The sequence below is a fragment of the Rhinopithecus bieti genome, unplaced genomic scaffold (assembly GCF_001698545.2).
Source record: "Rhinopithecus bieti isolate Rb0 unplaced genomic scaffold, ASM169854v2 scaffold_25940, whole genome shotgun sequence".
NCBI lineage: Eukaryota > Metazoa > Chordata > Mammalia > Primates > Cercopithecidae > Rhinopithecus > Rhinopithecus bieti.
This window is the reverse complement of record NW_016811810.1, coordinates 634902-652396: the sequence shown is the minus strand read 5'-3', so window position 1 is coordinate 652396 and position 17495 is coordinate 634902. Positions and strand designations below refer to the sequence as shown.

Below are 17495 nucleotides of genomic sequence, written 5' to 3'. Positions count from 1 at the left end.
AAGTAGGGTCTTGTGGCAGAGTGGTGGCTGCTTGAAGCTGGGTGAGGAGGTAGCACTTAGACTAAGGTCAGGCGGCAAGAGAGAGCTGGCCGCATGAAGGGAGGGGAACTCGTTCCAGCCTGAGGAGCAGCTCAGCAGAGGCTCATGGGAGAGATGGGCTCTGCATGGTCCAAATGCAGAGGGCAGGCCGGGCCTGTGCCATCACATCCAGGTGGTAAGGAGCTGTCCTTTTTAAGGAGTGATACACTCTCAACTTTTACTCAGCGGATATGAGTGTGTGCTGATGGAGGACGCATCAGGCGGTTGTAACTGATATGAGATAGAATAGTCAGGACAGAAACTGGCGTGCTCCTTACAGTCACAGTTTCTGAACAAAATCCCCTACATAAACAAAACAAAACAAAACCAAACCAGCCTAGGCAACATGGTGAAACCCCACCTCTACCAAAAATACAAAAATCAGCCAGCTGCGGTGGTGCACGCCTGAAGTCCCAGGCACTAGGGAGGCTGAGGTGGGAGGATCACCAGAGCCCAGGAGGCAGAGGTTGCAGTGAGCAGAGATTGCACCACTGCACTCCAGCTTGTGCGACAGAGTGAGACCCGTCCCAAACAACAACAACAACAACAGCAACAACAACAACAACAACAACAACAGCAGCAGCAGCAGCAGCAACAACACAAACAACAAACCCCAAAACCAAGCTGACATGTTACTTATGATTTTTTTCTTATTTTGTAGACGGAATCAGTGTGAGCGGCTTTCCGCTGTCCAGCCCTTTTCGGCAGGTCGTTCGGCCCCGAGTGGAGGGCAAACCTGTGAACCCACCCGAGAGCAACAAAGCAGGCGACTATAGCCACGTGAAGGTGAGTTGGCGTGGCAGGTGGCATCTGCCGCGTGCTGTTCGGGCTTCTGCAAAGCCTTTTCTGAAGCACAGCTCTGAGTCCTTTTCAGAAAGGAAAGGCTGTGTGTATTTGAAAGCTGGATTCTCAGTAGTTTTTGTTCTTGGACAATGTTTTGGAAAGCAGTCACAGTGAAGCTTGAGTGCATTGTTTGGTGTTGCAAACTCTTATGTCCTTGGAACACGGAGATTCCGTGGGCTGAATTCAGGCGTGCGGTGATTAAAGCAGAATCTCTCCTGCTGTTTCCCTATTCATTTGAAAAGTTTATTTATTGCATACTTATCCACAGTTCGGATGTTTACCCTGTACATTTTTCGTAATCTTTTGGCAACCCTTCCCAGTTGTTGGTTTGGAAGCCCCAAGGAAGCCAAGACAGATAGCCGGTCACAAGTGAATGTCAGTGCAAAGCTGTGTGCTGCCGGCTTGTGGGCCAGCATGAGCAGAGGCAGCTGCTGGCTCCATGGCGAGGCCCACACGAGTGCTCTGGGTTTTTGAGTCTTCAGCACATGGGAAGCTCTGGCTGTTTGAGCCGTCCCAGGGACAGTGTGTAGAGCAGGGCCTAAGAGCTGTGACTGGGCCTAAGAGCTGTGACTGAGCTGCAGGTGGCAACGTCACTTTCAGGCATGCATATATTCAGGACCAGCCTTTGGGATGCTGTTTACAGTCCTCACGCCAAATTTAAGAGGACAAGGACTGGTTAGGAACATCAGAATTGCTTGGTGAAGATGCCTGTGAGTCAGTGATACAATGGATTTTGAGGCATCGGGGCAGCTGTCACTCAACCAAGAGGAGGGGTGGAGGAGCATGGGTCTGATGAGGTCATGGCAAGAGGGAATAGGCCAGTTCTCGTGGATGGGGGTCATGTCAGTGGATCGAACTTTGAAGAAACTAGTTTTAGTGGAAGAGTCCTCTCCCCTTTCGAGCTCTGCAGTGAAGAAAGGGGTTGTTGGTAGCGGGGAGTGCCCTGTTCCTGGAGAGCTTCTGTTTGCACAGCAGCTTGGTTACTGTGTTGTTGGGCTCTTGCGTTAGCCAAGGGGACTGATGTGGGAGAAGATTCCCAGCAGACGCAGCAGAGGCCCCAGTGTGCAACTGCACAGCACATGCACGGAGCCACCAGGTACAGGAGGTGCTGTCGGGTAGGCTTGAGTCAGAGAGGACTGGGGAGGTGGCTTTCTCCGAGAGCCCCTCGGATTTCATATCGCCTCCGGCCTTCCTGCAGCCGCATCCTCACCGCCTTCTGACTGCGTGTTCAGGCCCTCCGGCATCATTATGTTTGTGCTGCAGCTCAGGCCCCCACTGTGTGGCTGCACTCTGTCTGCTGTGGAGAGCAGCGACCGTTCTCTTTTCTCCATATCTACACACATGCTCCCCTCTTCGAGCTCTCAGAAAGGCTGCTGGAGACAGCGGTGACTTTGGAGTGGGGAGTGTTGGTGCGGGAAGGCTTATATCACACAGGGGCTCTCTGCTGCCTGCTGCTTTGCACTGAGCTGTTGTCTGGTTGGGGTACAATGGATCGGTGATCAGTTGCTGGTTTGGGAGTGAGACAGTCTATGGTGGGCAAAGGCTAGGCAGAGCAACGGAGCACCTCCTGAAGCCGCCAACTTTACCTGTGCATGAGTCATGTGTTCCCCTTTCTTCGCATGTCTCATAATTTTTTGTGGAAAGCTGGATCTTTTAGATAATGGATCGTAGCAAGTTCGAGGCTGAGCCCCCTGCCCTCCCCTGTTGCTGCGTGTTGCTGTTCTTCTTGTTTGTCCATCAGTTTGGAAACTTGCCTTGACTTATCTTCGTGGAGTCTGTTTTCCTCAGTGTGTGACGTCTCTGCTTTGTTGACGATTTTCTCCTTCCTATTTTTACTGCTCACCTGGATTCCCAGGGCGGGCCCCAGGTGCCCCGGAGCTTTGTGGGCAGCCAGTATTTGACTAGAGGTTGTGCTGAACCACTTCAGTTCAGCAGGCCTTCCACCATCCTCCGATGGATCTGCATGTGCCTTGGGGATTGCTTGCAAACTTCAGGGCTGTTTCTTTGGTCTGAATTCACAAGGCCTCACATTGAGCGAGGACCAGTGGCTCCTGGGGGCCCTCTCTGGTTTGTCCTGAGCGTGTGGGGGCTTGTGCGTGTGCACAGCTGCCCAGGTTTCCGGCGTTGTGGGACCAACAGGCTCATTTGCGTCCTGCATAGTAGCAGACCCATGACATGGAGACAGCAGGGTTTCCAGCGAAGAAAGAGTTTAATGACAGCAGGAAGCCACACGAGGAGGTGGGAGGAGACTCTTGAACCCATCTCCCTGAGGAATTTTGGGCTGCGGGTTATAAGGGGGTCGTGGAGGGTGAGGACCTGAAAAGCTGGGGTCATTGGTTGTGGTGAGGGGAATGAAACATCAGGATGTGGAAACTGCATTCTTTGGTGAATTAACTCCATGAGGTCCCTCAGACACCTGGCAAAGTGGGGTCCTTCAGGCCAGCTGATGTCAGTAGTTACAGTGGTATGCAGGACCTGAAAGAATATCTCAAAGGGAAAACGTAACGTTTTGTAATGTTCAAGTGGCTATCGATGGAGCTGTTAGGGGAACTAGGGTCTTGGAGCGGGGTCTGTGTGATTCTGGGGTAATTTAGGCACTGGCAGTGCTGAGGAAGCAGGTCAGGCAGGCTGCCCTCATGATGAATGCGGAGCGCGCTGCAGGCTTTTTAATTTTCCCTTCTCCCCTTCCTTTCTTCCCTGATAAATTTTGTAAAGTTTATGGAAACTGTGTCACTGGGGTAACTAGGGTCTTACCAAAGCCTTCTGTACTCTTTCATGCTCTGGCTCTTCCTGTTGAATTTCTGGCGGGTCTGCTGTTTTACCATCTCCTACAACTACTTTTCTGACTTTAGGCCAGCTGCAGTGTCACCTTCCCTGCCTGTTTCCTGCTAAAATCCACTTTTTTTTTTCTTTTAATGTGAGACGGGAGTCTCACTCTGTCACCCAGGCTGGAGTGCAGTGGTGCGATCTCGGCTCACTGCAGCCTCTGCCTCCTGGGTTCACGCCATTATCCTGCCTCAGCCTCAAGAGTAGCTAGGATTACAGGCGTGTGCTACCACACCCGGCTAATTTTTATATTTTTAGCAGAGATGGAGTTTCACCATGTTGACCAGGCTGGTCTCGAACTTTTGACCTCAAGTGATCCACCCGCCTCTGCCTCCCAAAGTGCTGGGATTACAGATGTGAACCACCACGCCTGGCCTCCCACTGTTATTTTTGACAACAATCCTGGATATGTGTTTTCCACCCTCTGATCCAAATAAAGTCAGCCTCTTCTAGCAGGTAGCAGAGCAGCAGACGGTCTTCTGCCTGTCTCTCTTGGCCAGGTAGAACTTGTGTGCCAAGGAGTTGGGGGTAACAGGGGCAGTGGAATCAGCCCCTGGCTAAAATGCCACAGTCACCCTTACTCTTCTCAAGATTAATGAGATTGTCATGAATAAATGCTTCTCAATTTGTTGCATGCCTTTGGTCAGTTTGAAAATCTTTAAATGGCTGTTCTTGACGACTTCGTCCATTTGCATCTTTGCTTTTTGGGCAGAGTTAGCCGGGCTTCCCACTAAGGAATTCTGGAAATCCCACCCCTCAGACCTATTTACCTTCTAGTTATTCTTTCAGAGTTGGGGATAGAATGAAAAGTGCTGATTTGCAAAGATGATCCTTTGGGCCTATTTACATCTCAGGTGTTGATTCCTAAATGCTGGTGGAGTAGTGGAGAGGTTCAAGTGTCGTGGTGGCGTCCTGCAGCTCTGCTGGTTGTTTGCTGTGAGAGCAGCTACGATTTTCTGTATAGATTATTGGCATGCTTTTGTCTGAGCATTTGAACTCCTTCTAGACGTTCGCCATGGCTTTTTTTTTTTGGAGACAGAGTCTCGCTCTGTTGCCCAGGCTGGAGTGCAGTGGCATAATCTCAGCTCACCGCAACCTCTGTCTCCCGGGTTCAAGTGATTCTTGTGCCTCAGCCTCTGCAGTAGCTGGGATTACAGGCGTGTACCACCATGCCCAGCCAATTTTTGTATTTTTAGTAGAGATGGGGTTTCACCATTGTTGACCAGGCTGGTCTCAAACTGCCAACCTCAAGTGACCTGCCCGCCTTGGCCTCCCAAAGTGCCGGGATTACTGGCGTGAGCCAGCGCGCCTGACTCGCCATGGCATTGAAGACACTAGCTTGCTCACGAGTGTGGGCCCTTTCACCATCTGTGTTCCTTGTTACGGTAGGGGTTCACTGGCTTAGGCAGGCCCAGGGAATTTTGGGGAGCAGGGGGATGTTTACACGTGTCTGTAAAGCGTTTTGACACAGCTGTAATGGTGTATTTATTTGTATTATGCTGTAAGTCCACATGCGGGGTTATGGAAGCTTTTATGGGAAAGGAGCCTCACTGGTGTCCCCTTCTGGTGCTACTCCTCATGCTTAGATCCTGCCAGAGGCCATCCACTGCCACCGGCACCCTCTCACTGTGCAGCCCATTCTCATCCTCGGACTCCAGCCCCCCACAGAGTTTACTTTCAGCCCTGTGCTGCTTCACATCTTCCTTCCACCTTCCTCGTGCCATTCCAGACTTCCTCCCGAGTAGGAGTAGGACCTCCTCAAGGCCACAGAGGATGTCCTTGTTTTGCCTGGCCACCGCTGTATCACTCCATCCGTTTTGCAGTGCACCAGATGTGGCACTCTCCCTTAAGCCCCTGTGCCCCTGCCCTCTGACCTTGAGCAGAGCTCTGGCATCTGGACAGCATCTGTATGCTGGCAGTGCTGACTGTAGAGCCCGGGTTCAGGCTTCCTTCTGACCCTCCCTTACTCTGCCTCTTTGCTCAATTAAAGCACAACGTATGTTGTGCTCCTGTTGTGGGTCAGTTACGGTGCTCCGGGGTGAGGGGACACAATGATGGATTTCAGGGGCCTCCTTTTTAGGAGCCCTCGAGTTGGGGGCTGTCATACAAGCCAGTAACTCAGCCTTGTCCACTGACGACAATGTTGAGCAGCGTGCCGTGTGACGGGGAAACGAGGGTGCGTCATGGCGCTCTTGACTTCATGGAACTCCTGGGCTGGTGGGCAAGATACAAGTAAATAAAACAGAAAAAGTGGTTAGAATACAGGTGGTCCTCATTGCTATGGCTGCACAGAGGAAGTTGGGGAAGGCCTGTGAGAGGAAGTTGCGCTCAAATGGAGTATTGAAAGAAGACGCAACTGGGGTGAGCTAGCAGGCCAGAGTGGAGAGGGCATTCCCGAACCTGGGGCTGGCAGGTGCAGAGGCCCCTGAGGTCTGCGTGTGTATGGCATGCTGCTGCAGGCCTGCTGTCCTGAGCACAGGAGCACGGAGAGGGCTGAGAGGAGACAGGCCAGGCTGCCAAGGGTTTCAGAGACATGCGAAGTTCATTAGTTCCTTCCTTCACTTTGTGATCCACTCATACTTCTTTTGTGGGCCTCTCTCACATTTTAGGTATTCTGTTAGACAATAAGGGAATTTTTTCTTTTTCTCACAGGCTAGGCTCTTACAGTTTATGGTAAAATTTCAAAATCTAGGAGATACTCTTCACACTTGGTTGGGTCTTGGTGCCTGTGGCATGAATTTTGTTTTCTTCAATTGAGTGTTGCAAGAGTGAATGCACCGTTTTCCTTTGGAATCATTATAAATATATATAGATATAGATGAATGTTTGTACATGTATTTAAATGTAATGATTAAAATATCATTACCATTTACCGAGGAACTCTTGGATATCAGGCACTTGCATCTAAATGGTCCTTTTGGATTCCCATGAGAGCTGTTTGAATAGGTGCTATTATCCTCTAAGGAGAAAACCAAGGCTCCTTGAGGTGATGTCACACTGTCCAAGTTTGGTCTCTGTCAGTTACACTGTGACACCTTCTTCTGTCACTACACCTTTTCTGAATTTTACTTGTGGACAGAGTGCCAATGCCTCTGTATGCTGCCCCCAAGGCCTTTGATGCCTTCCCTGTGGACCATCAGTTCGTCAGTTCTCTGTCTCATTGCTCCCATGCGACCCCCATCTGCCCTTGGGGGCCAGCCGCTTTCCTCGAGTGGCCTGGGCACCCTCCAGGGCTTTAATGTGGGAACTGAGAGTAAAAGAGCTAACATTTATGGATTGGGCTCTGCAGGGCAGGGACTGTTTGGGTGCTTGCCATTCCCAAGTTTCCTCAATCCCTATAAATATCCTGTGAGGTGAGTGGGGAAACTGAAGTTTAGGGCAGACTTGCCCAAGTTCACCGAGTCTGTGGCGGGTGGAGTGAATCTGTGTCTTTTCCTGTTTTTTTCTTTTTTTTTGGAGATGGAGTATCGCTCTGTAGCCCAGGCTGGAGTGCAATGGTGTGATCTTAGCTCACTGCAACTTCCACCTCCCAGGTTCAACCAGTTCTCCTGCCTCAGCCTCCCAAGTAGCTGGGACTACAGGTGCCTGCCACCATGCCCAGCTAATATATATATTTTTTTGTATTTCAGTAGAGATGGGGTTTCACTGTGTTGCTTGGGCTGGTCCTGAGCTCCTGAGCTTAGGCAATCCACCTGCCTTGGTCTCCCAAAGTGCTGGGATTATAGGCGTGAGCCACCGTGCCTGGCGCCTGCCCTCTGTGTCTCTTCTAATAATCTTCATCCTGTGGTCCAACCCTTAAGGCGGACAGGATCTAATGGGAAAGGTCTGTGGAGGGCATTCCAGGCAAAGACGCTGTGCCACCCATGCGAGGAGTGTGGGCGCGTCCTGGGTAACCTCAAGTGACCTGGGTAACTTGAGGTTACCTGGGTAAGAGGGAGCAGTTGGGTTTGCCTGAGCTCCGTCAGTGGCTAATGTGGTGAATTTCAAACCTGTGCAATCATGCGGCATTTTCTGGTTGTCGAGGTTTGTCTTCTGCGGGACGGCTGAGCCTCTCTGGGGACTGGAGCGGGAGCTGTGCAAGTGAAGTGGCTGACAATGCTGTCTGTGGGGACGTCTATTGCTGTAGGGGCATCTGGCACCATGAGCTTGTTACAGAGCCCTTCTCCCCGAAGCAGGAATGATGTGATTTAATTGGAATCGTGCTAAACCTATAAAACTATCACCGAGGAATGGTGTAGTCATGGAAACAAGTAATTCAGTGAAAGCTGCTCCTAGGGAGCACCCTGAGAAGTGGGAAAGATAACATGTGTTTCTCAGGTTTTCCAGAAAGATGCCTTCCTCCATTTAGCTAGAGTGACTGTGTCTGTCCATGTTCATGACTGTCTTTCCTGCATGCCTTGGGAGGAATCTTCTAGGGCTGAAAATAGGGGCTTTGTGAATTGGATGCGCCTTAGAAACAATATTTGTGCAAGCCAGAGGAGACAGTCCAGCTTTCCTGACTCTCAGCGTCCCCCTCTGTAAAACTGAATGACAATGCTTCCTTCATAGGGTTGTTGCAAGGCTTAAATGATAAATGAGCCTGGCAGGGGAAAGAAAGAAGGCTGGACCAAGTCAGGAAATAATTCACTGGGACTTCATTCTTGTTATGGAAGGAGGAAAATGAGATTTGGTCAGTGAGTCCAGGTCAGTCACAGTCCTGCTGGTTGTTAACATCAAGAGCAGCTCTGGACTAGGCAGGGGTGTAATGGCCTCTGGAACAGCTAGGTGTCGGGTCCCCTGAGTGGCTGGGAGTCTGGTCTTTGCCCAGATCAGCTGTGGACCTTTGGCCAGGTACTTAGTGCTGCCTAGTCTGGCTTCCCCCAGCTGCAAAGCCAGGCTAGTGTCTACCTTTTGAGTTGGATATGACGTGCATAAAACACGTCATCGTGACCAGAACATGGCAGGGGCTCCATTGAGAGCCCTTTTGAGAAGGGCCCAAACTTGGTGCCCACATCACAGGCTGGGGCTGCAGAAATGCCGGCAACAGGAGGCTTTTGCCTGAGTTGGACTGTGTGCCGTGTGTCACAGCACACCCCAAGTAGTGCTGTGTGTCACTGGAGGTACCCATGGCTTTGCCTGTTGAAGGCATCCAACTTACTCACAGTCTCCAGAGCTGCATAGAGATGTGGGAGCCAGCTGAGACTTGGAGGATAAAGCATTCCAAGTGGCTGGAACGACTGCGAACAGTCAGGAAGTCGACACCAGTGTGGATGGCTGCAGCCATTTGTCATGGTGTGCTCTCTGGCTCTAAATGGATTCCATTTCCTTCCATGTGCAATACTGCTCTGTAAACACTCCACACCTGCTTAGAGCTTGCTGGAAAACAGTTTTGAAATCCTAACAAAACCATTTTGCCAGGAGGTGCGGCCAGGCCTCCCTTAAGCTCTGTGCACAGTTGGCTTTGGCAAGCCTATTGGTTCATGCTCCCTCTTGTCAACATCTTGTCTCTTAAAATTTGAGCAGGTAGGTGTAATAGCTGTAGCTTCATTCATGGGCAGCTCCCATGGGAGCCAGGGGTTGTGCTTCACTTTAAGAAATTAGAAAAAAAATGTAGATTAAACCCAAAGTCAGTAGAAAAGGAAAGATCAGAGTGGAAAACAATGAAATAGGAAACAAAAACCCAACATAGACAAAGCAACCAAAAGCTTATTCTTGGAGAAAAATTAATGAAATTCATCAGCTTCCAGCCAGATTGATCAGAGAAGACACAAATTAACAGTATTAGAAATGAGAGAGCCGGCATTACCACAGATTTTATAGATATTAAAATGATAAGAATATATGATAAAAACTTTATGCTAATAAATGTGAAAACTGAGATGATGTGACAAATTCCTTAGAAGACACAAAATACCGATCAATGCTTACACACAGAAATAGACAACCACAATAGACATATCCACTTAGGAAACCGAATGTTTTGTTAAAACCTTCCCATATAAGATCATGAGGGCTCAGAAAGAAAATCAAAATGGAAAATATAATAAAATAAAAAAGTCAACAAAAAAAGAAGATCAGAAAGTAAAAAAAAAAACAGCTTTTTTTTTTTTTCTCTGTCACCAGGCTAGAGTGGTGCAGTGGTGCGATCTCAGCTCACTGTTACCTCTGCCTCCTGGGTTCAAGCGATTGTCCTGTCTCAGCCTCCCGAGTAGCTGGGATTACAGGTGTGCACCACAACTCCCAGCTAATTTTTGTATTTTTAGTAGAGACGGGGTTTCACCATGTTGGCCAGGGTGATCTTGATCTCTTGACCTCATGATCCGCCTGCCTCAGCCTCCCAAAGTACTGGGATTACAGGTGTGAGCCACCATGACCGGCCAAAAAATCTTTTTAAAAAGACAAAAGAAAAAAAAACCTTTCCCATAGAGAAAATTTTGGGTCCAGATGGCTTTACTTATACATTTTACCAAACACTTTATGGAGAAATAATATGAAATCTATGTAAATTCTTCTTTCAGGAAACCTGAAAATGAAAGAATACTTCTTAAGTCATTCTGTGAGGTCAACATTTCTCTGATACCAAAACCAGGCAAAGAGATTATGGGGAAAAAAATCCCCAAAGAACAAAACCCCAAGCACTACAGACCAGTATCCCTCCTGAACACAGATGCAAAAATTTTAAGCAAAAATTGAGCATCTACTATCTAACCCTATTAGGAAAATATTGACTAATTGGGGTTTATCTGGGGAATGCAAGGTTGGCTTAACGAGAAAACCTGCAAATGTAATTCTCCATATTAGCAAACTAAAAGTGGAAAACTATGTATGCCATCTCAAGAGACAGAAAAAGCATGTGATAAAAACCCAGCATCTATTTAGAATGAAAACTCTCCGCAAACTAGAAACAGAAGGGAGCTTCCTCTACCTGATGAAACACATCTATCAGCCCTGGGTAGCTACCCATGTCCTTCGTGGTGAGAGGTGGCCTGTGCTCGCCTGAGGCCAGCCATCCGCACCTGCTTACTCGGCTGGACAAGGCATGCCTTCTTGCATTCCTGGCCCTGCGCTCAGGCTCTTTGTTTGGCTGGGCCTTCTTGCTCACTTCCTTTCATTCCTGGCATGCTCCTCAGTCCTCCTGGGTGAGCTCTGAGGTCACCTGGTCTGCTGAGCCTTCCTCCGCAAGTGGCTTACCCAGAGTCAGGCCTCTGGGTCCTGTGTCCTCGCCTGCTGTCCGTTCCCTCCTAGATGGTAGCACCTCCCACACTGTTACTGTTGTCCTTTGCTTATACTGCTGAGCTTCCTTCACTGTAAGTGCCTCATGGCCATGGGCTTGTGATGCGTGCCTTCTGTAAACATTTCTTTTTTTTTTTTTGAGATGGAGTCTCGCTCTGTCGCCCAGGCTGCAGTACAGTGGCCGGATCTCAGCTCACTGCAAGCTCTGCCTCCCGGGTTTATGCCATTCTCCTGCCTCAGCCTCCCAAGTAGCTGGGACTACAGGCGCCCGCCACCTCGCCCGGCTAGTTTTTTTTTTTTTTTTTTTGTATTTTTTAGTAGAGACGGGGTTTCACTGTGTTAACATTTCTTGACCTGGATATTCCAGACAGTGAGGTCAGACAACCCCTCTCCACAGGGTTGCCTGGAGATTCTCTTCATTAGTGAGGCAAAGCAAGACAGTAAGGTATGTTTTATCTCATTCGATCAGAATAAAGCTTACCTTTGGGTTTTTCGGGATCTCAACAACATTCAGATACGTCGTGTAAAATATGTTACTTTAGCTTTTAAAATTAAGAATTGTGGGATGTTTATAAAGTTTCTATATACTTTTATATTTTTTTCTTAAGAGACAGAGTTGTACTCTGTTGCTCAGGCTAGAATGCAGTGGTGTGATCACAGCACACTGTAGCCTTGACCTCCTGGGCTCAAGTGATTCTCCTGCCTCAGCAGCTGAAATAGCTGGGACTACAGGTACGTACTACCACACCTGGCTAAGTTTTGTATTTTTTGCAGAGATGGAATTTCAGCATGTTGCCTAGGCTGGTCTTGAACACCTGAGCTCAACTAATTAGCCTGCCTCGGCCTTCTAAAGTGCTGGAATTATAGGCATGTGCCACCATGCCTGGCCTTCCAGCTAATTTTAAAAATGTGTATTTTTAAATTTTTAATTTGTTGTAGAGATGTGATCTAGCTTTGTTGACCAGGTTGGTCTTGAACTTCTGACCTCAAGTGAACCTCCTGCCTTGGTCTCCCAAAGCACTAGGACTGCAGGTGTGAGCCATCACACCCAGCTAGCTTTTACATTTTAATAATTACAGTTGCAAATGGACCAAAATAATCTGTAAAGACAACTTAGAGCAAATGTATTCAAGTTTAAAAAAAAAACCCTACGATATACAACAAATAGCATTGTTTCTTAATCAAGCTGTGTTACAAATTTAAAAATTGTTTCCACGAGCCCTTTGGGGCCTGGGGGCAGCACAATGGACGTTCCCATCAGCGGTGAGGAAAACATGTATTATGCCAGTTATTCCTGGAACACTTACAGCAACCTGATTTGTGTGAGGCAGTGTGGCCACAGGCTTGCATAAGACATGCTTCTACCCTTGGAAATCTTGCAGTAGAGCCGGAGGAGAGAACATCTACAGGAGCAGTGGTGCCCAGCGCTGCTCTTGCCATAGAGATGTGCAATTGGGACTGTGGCCTTCCTTGGGGACAGGCAGTGTCTTCGTCATCTGTTTGTTCCCAAGACATCCATGTAATCATCGGTTTGCTGGGTGGGAAAGGGGGTGGGGGCAAAGGGAAGCCAGGAGAGAAAGGGCGTAGGCAAGGGAGGGAGACGCAGCTAGCGGGGGAGTGGGGTGACATGGAAGAGAGAAGGCTTCCCGGAGAACCGGACAAGATTCTTCAGGCAGACGGGGGGATGGGGAAGTCAGGAGAGAGTGGAGGAACCCCCCACCTCCCTCCAGCAGCAGCAGCAGCCACAGTGTCCTGTCCAGCATTTTCCGATGCTCACTTGGTGCTGGGCCCTATGCCTGGGGCTTCCCCTGCGTTAACGATGTGCCCTCACCACGGACCTGTGAGGCGGGGGTCATTACCAGCATTCCTGTTTTCTAGATGAAGACAGTGTCATGGCCTGCTGGGTGCATCGCCCTGAATCACCTCAGTAGTTCAGCGGCAGAGGCAGGCTCGACACCGGGCTGGCCAATGGCAGAAATCACAGTTCCAGCCCCTCCACTAGGCTGGCACGCCCAGGCATGGCAGGCAGCCGAACAGGCCGAGGCCAGAAGAAGAGCGAGACAGAGGCTCGGGATGTGACGCCGGGGAGATTTAGCATGGTGACAGTGTTTACAGATTACTTCCCTCATGACTACAACTTCACATCATTCAAGTGGAAATGACTGAACAGCTTAGAAAGATTAAGTTAGCCCAAGGTCAAGCAGTTACTAAGTAGAAGTTAAAATTCAAATCAGGATAGGTCTGAATCCAAAGTTCACGCTATTTCCATGATATCATGCTGCCCCTTTACGTATAATTTCTAAGTTTCCCAACTTATTATGGGATACAAAACATTCTCTCTCAATTCAAACCATATTTATAGAGCAGTTGAGTATAAACCCTTTAGCCTATCTGACCTTCAGTTTCCAATCTGTGAAATGCAGATAATAATACTTTCTCTTGGGCTATTGTAAGGAGTTAAGTGTCTGCTATTAGCCTTGGTAGATAAGAAAAGCTTACAAAATGGCAAATCCAATTCAGTTCCAAATTATTTCTAATCTGTCCCAGTAATAGTTACAGAGACAGGGAATTTCTTTCTACAAAGTTTAAGCGTAAAAGCTTCAAAGGAATCCTTTAATCTGCTCAACAGTTTCAAAACTTAATAAGAAATGTAGAAGTAAGAGATGTGGAGAGAGTCTGCTGCGTGTGGAATTCTAACACAGATGTTCAGGACAGAGAGAGGTGGATGGCCTGTTCCTTGAGTTCCTGTGACACCTTAGAAGCTTTGCCTTCCATGGTGATCACTGTCTCTCAGAACTCCCGTGACGTTTCATGTAATCCATTCCTTCAGCAAACATCCAGTGAGCACCCAGAGCACACCCAGTTCTCAATGCTGGGGGCGTAACAGTGAACAAGGCGAAGTTCCCAAGCTGACATCCGGCAGAAGAGACAAGCCGCAAACAAATACCATGTGGACAAACAAGGAGAGACGTGGGAGTGACTCCTGCTCGCCCGCAAAGGCCTCACCACAGAGATGCCACGAAAAGGCGGGGTGTGTCCACGAGGCCCCTTCACAGCCTCCGTCAGTGACAGTTTGCTGTGCTGAACAACAAACACTATCTGAACAACATCAGCACCAACTGCCAGCATGTTAAATGATGGTCTCCCCTTGGTATACACGGGGAATTGGTTCCAGGATCTCCCACACACCCAAATCCACACATCCTCTAGTCCTGCACTTGGCCCTGCAGAACCCCCGATGTGAAAAGTTGGCCCCGCAAATATGTGGGTTTCATATCCCACCAATACTGTGTTTTTGTTCCACCTTTGGTTGAAAAAAAATCTGCTTCTAAGTAGACCTGCGCAGTTCAGACCCATGTTGTTCAAGGGCCGATAGCATGTACGTGCAGTTTCCCCAGTAGACTGTGTGTGCCTGAATCAGAGTGGGATACCACAGGAACCTCTGCATTTCCAGTGCCTGCTATAGGGGCTGACATGGAGCAGGCTGTCATTAAACGTTGGGCAAGCGAACAAGAAAGCAAATGAAATGACTTCTAAAGAATTGCTCTGCTCTTCAGTGTGTCCTCCTGTTGATCACAGGCTGCTGCATTTGATCATGCCAGCGCCTTAAGGCAGTGGCACCTACATTAGCCTGAATCAGCATCACCTGGAAGGTTGGTTACGCCGCAGTTTGCTGGACCCCATTTTCAGAGGGCTTGGGAGCTTGCATGTAGAATAAGCCCCCAGGTGCTGCCGCTGCTTCTGATGTGGAGACGATGCTTTGAGGATCGCCGCCTTAAGAGATGAAATATTTTTCAATTTGTTTTGACATTTTTTGTTGTCTTTAGGACTAGACCACAAGCATCCTTATGAACACTTCTGGTGTGTCTCATAGAAATGGTACATGGTAAGTTCTCTCTAAGTAGCTTAGTTTGGGATGCCTCAGCGACTGATAATACCTGAATTCTGAGAAGGAATTTTAATAAACATTTGAGATTAATCTTTTTTGTTTTTGAGACAGTTTCATTTTTGTCGCCCAGGCTGGAGTGCAATGGCGCGATCTCAGCACACTGCAACCTCTGCCTTCCGGGTTCAAGTGATTCTTCTGCCTCAGCCTCCCAAGTAGCTGGGACTACATGCGTGTGCCACCATGCTCGGCTAATTTTGTGTTTTTAGTAGAGTTGGGGTTTCTCCATGTTGGCCAGGCTGGTCTCAAACTCTTGACCTCACGTGATCCTCCCGCCTCGGCCTCCCAAAGTGCTGGGATTAAGGCATGAGCCACTGCGCCCAGCCTGAGATTAAATTTTAATATAAGCATCTAATTAATCTAGGCATTGACATGCTTATTTGGGGGAGGTCTAGAAACACTTGTCTAGCAAATGTATAAAGCTGCCAGCCCCTGCTTCAGCATTCTCCCAGGTTATGATTCATGGCAGCAAAACACCAGGATTCTCAGAAACCCTTGAATCTTTGCAAGACGCTGTCACTGAGAAGCACCAGGTAGTTCATCTGCAGTGTCTACAGGGACTCTGGGGAATCTTTGCAGTGCTAGGTGAGACTCACAAGCTATTCTCTTAAGACCAGCCACCACCAGTGTGTTCAGCATGATCCATGTGAAGACAGTAGGAAAAAACCAGACAGTGGAAGGAAATGTGTGCTTTTATTGCATTTCTTGCCAAACAGGAAAATTGAGTTAGATTTGCTATTCAGAATGACTGACAGAAAGCAAATATGTTTGCTTTGGGTAAGGACATTTAGGTGACATTATTAGTTTCTAAAAAATCCAAGGCAGTTGAAATAGAGACAACATCAAACAAAGAATTCTATCCCTTACCCCTAGAAATATCTCCACTACCGAAACAGGCAGAATGAAGGAGGGAAAACCCCACATGCTTCAAACAGATCTTTAATGAACCTCAGCTTTTTCCCCGCTTTGTTAGAGTGGACGGGTTACTTCAGGCCATCTTTGAAATGGAGACCATCCTTAGTATGTCAACAGCAGTTCTTATGGTGAAGCAGGTTGCATAGAACCCAACTGCAGGGAATGCTCTGCTTCCTGGGGGCTAAAGAGACGCACGGCTCCTGCATGCCTTCTCCAGGTGCAGTCTCATTATCACTGGGCGGAGTCGTTGGCACTGTCCTTGTCTGTCATCCCACTAGCCTTCAAGCTCCATGAAGGCAGAAATGCTTTGCTTTCCTCTTTCCCCATGCATGGCACATGATGGGTGCTCGACAGATGCTTGTTCCCACTGAAAGGGTCACAGACGGCTTGGGAAGGAGGCAGGCAAAAAGGCGCAGGGAGTGGTGGAAAGGCATTGTAAGCCAAAGAACCAGCCTCAGCAAAAACAAGGAGAAATGGGCTTTTAAAATATATATATATGTGTGTGTGTATATATATATATATGTATGTATGTATGTATTTGGGGCAATATTGTTGAAGTAGGGCCATAAAAAATGAGGTTAGAACATATAAGGTGAGACCACAAGTGAAGAATCCTGAATACCGCTTTAAAGATCCAGACTCCATGATGCAGACCATGGAGCCACGTTAAGACCGTAAGGAAGTAGTAATACTGTGACTCACCCCTAGCCAGAATTTATTAGTTTGGTAAATCAAAACTTGAATATCCTAGTTTTTTTTCTTGTTCTGCCAAGGAAGACAGCATACAGAGAATTTTCTGACATTCATTTCAAGGCATAAGATATCCTATGATAAAGAAAATTATTGCTTTATAAATAATAGCCCCGAAGGAAAATTTTAAGATAAGAAAGAAAAGAAAGAAAGCAAATGTAAGACTACATACAGAAAAAGAATTAGATATTGTTTAGGCTTTGGCTGACTTTATAAAGCAGTTCTGTAACATAGAAGATAATTATTTTATCTTTCTGAACCTTATAGTCCTAGTTTACTGATGATTTTTTTTTTTAAATTAGGAAAGGACATCAAATTTTCCTGAATGCTTATTATGTATCTTTTGAGATGATCATGTTTTTTCTTTCTTTCTTTGTTAATGTGGTGACTTACATGGATTGGTTTTAGAATGTTAAACCAACCTTGCATTCTGGGGATAAACCTTATCTGGTCATGATGTAACATCCTTTTCAGCCTCAAAACAAATGACACACTTAGGAATAAATCTGACAAAATGTGTGAAGGATCTGTTCAGTGAGTCATAGGGAAGATGGTGAGGGTTGGAAATAAGACTGAAGACGAGGGGGTGGACCAGAGTGGCCACTTGTCAGAGACATCTCCTAGGTAATGTCAGTAATTCTCTGTGGGAATCAGCATCTGGAGAGTGAGGTGAAGGGACAAGAGTGATTGCATGGTTGGGCAGATGGTGACTCTGGTAGCTGAGATGGAGACTGTAGGAGGGGCAGTGAGTGGGAGCCCAGATTCAAATTAGGTTGCTCAGGCCTGCCTGAACCAGCTGTCTGGATGGCAGCTGAGCTACATTTAACAGGGCTTCTGGGTGGGGATTCCTCCTGCTCATCTGTATTCTCATTAATCCATTTGAGTTGTTCTCTTTGATTTTTAAAATAGTTCATGTAGTGCATTC

The 17495-nt window shown here is 47.7% G+C and overlaps 1 protein-coding gene across 7 annotated transcripts in view; it reads left to right on the top strand.

The window, feature by feature from the left end:
- The window catches only part of TRAPPC9 (trafficking protein particle complex subunit 9), a 745023-nt gene that overhangs the window by 237129 nt on the left and 490399 nt on the right, over nt 1-17495 (top strand). For all 7 annotated transcript variants that reach the window (XM_017895132.1, XM_017895131.1, XM_017895130.1 and 4 more), the window contains one exon: nt 740-864. In XM_017895132.1, coding sequence (XP_017750621.1) covers nt 740-864 — 125 coding nt within the window. The remainder of the gene's footprint in view (nt 1-739; nt 865-17495) is intronic.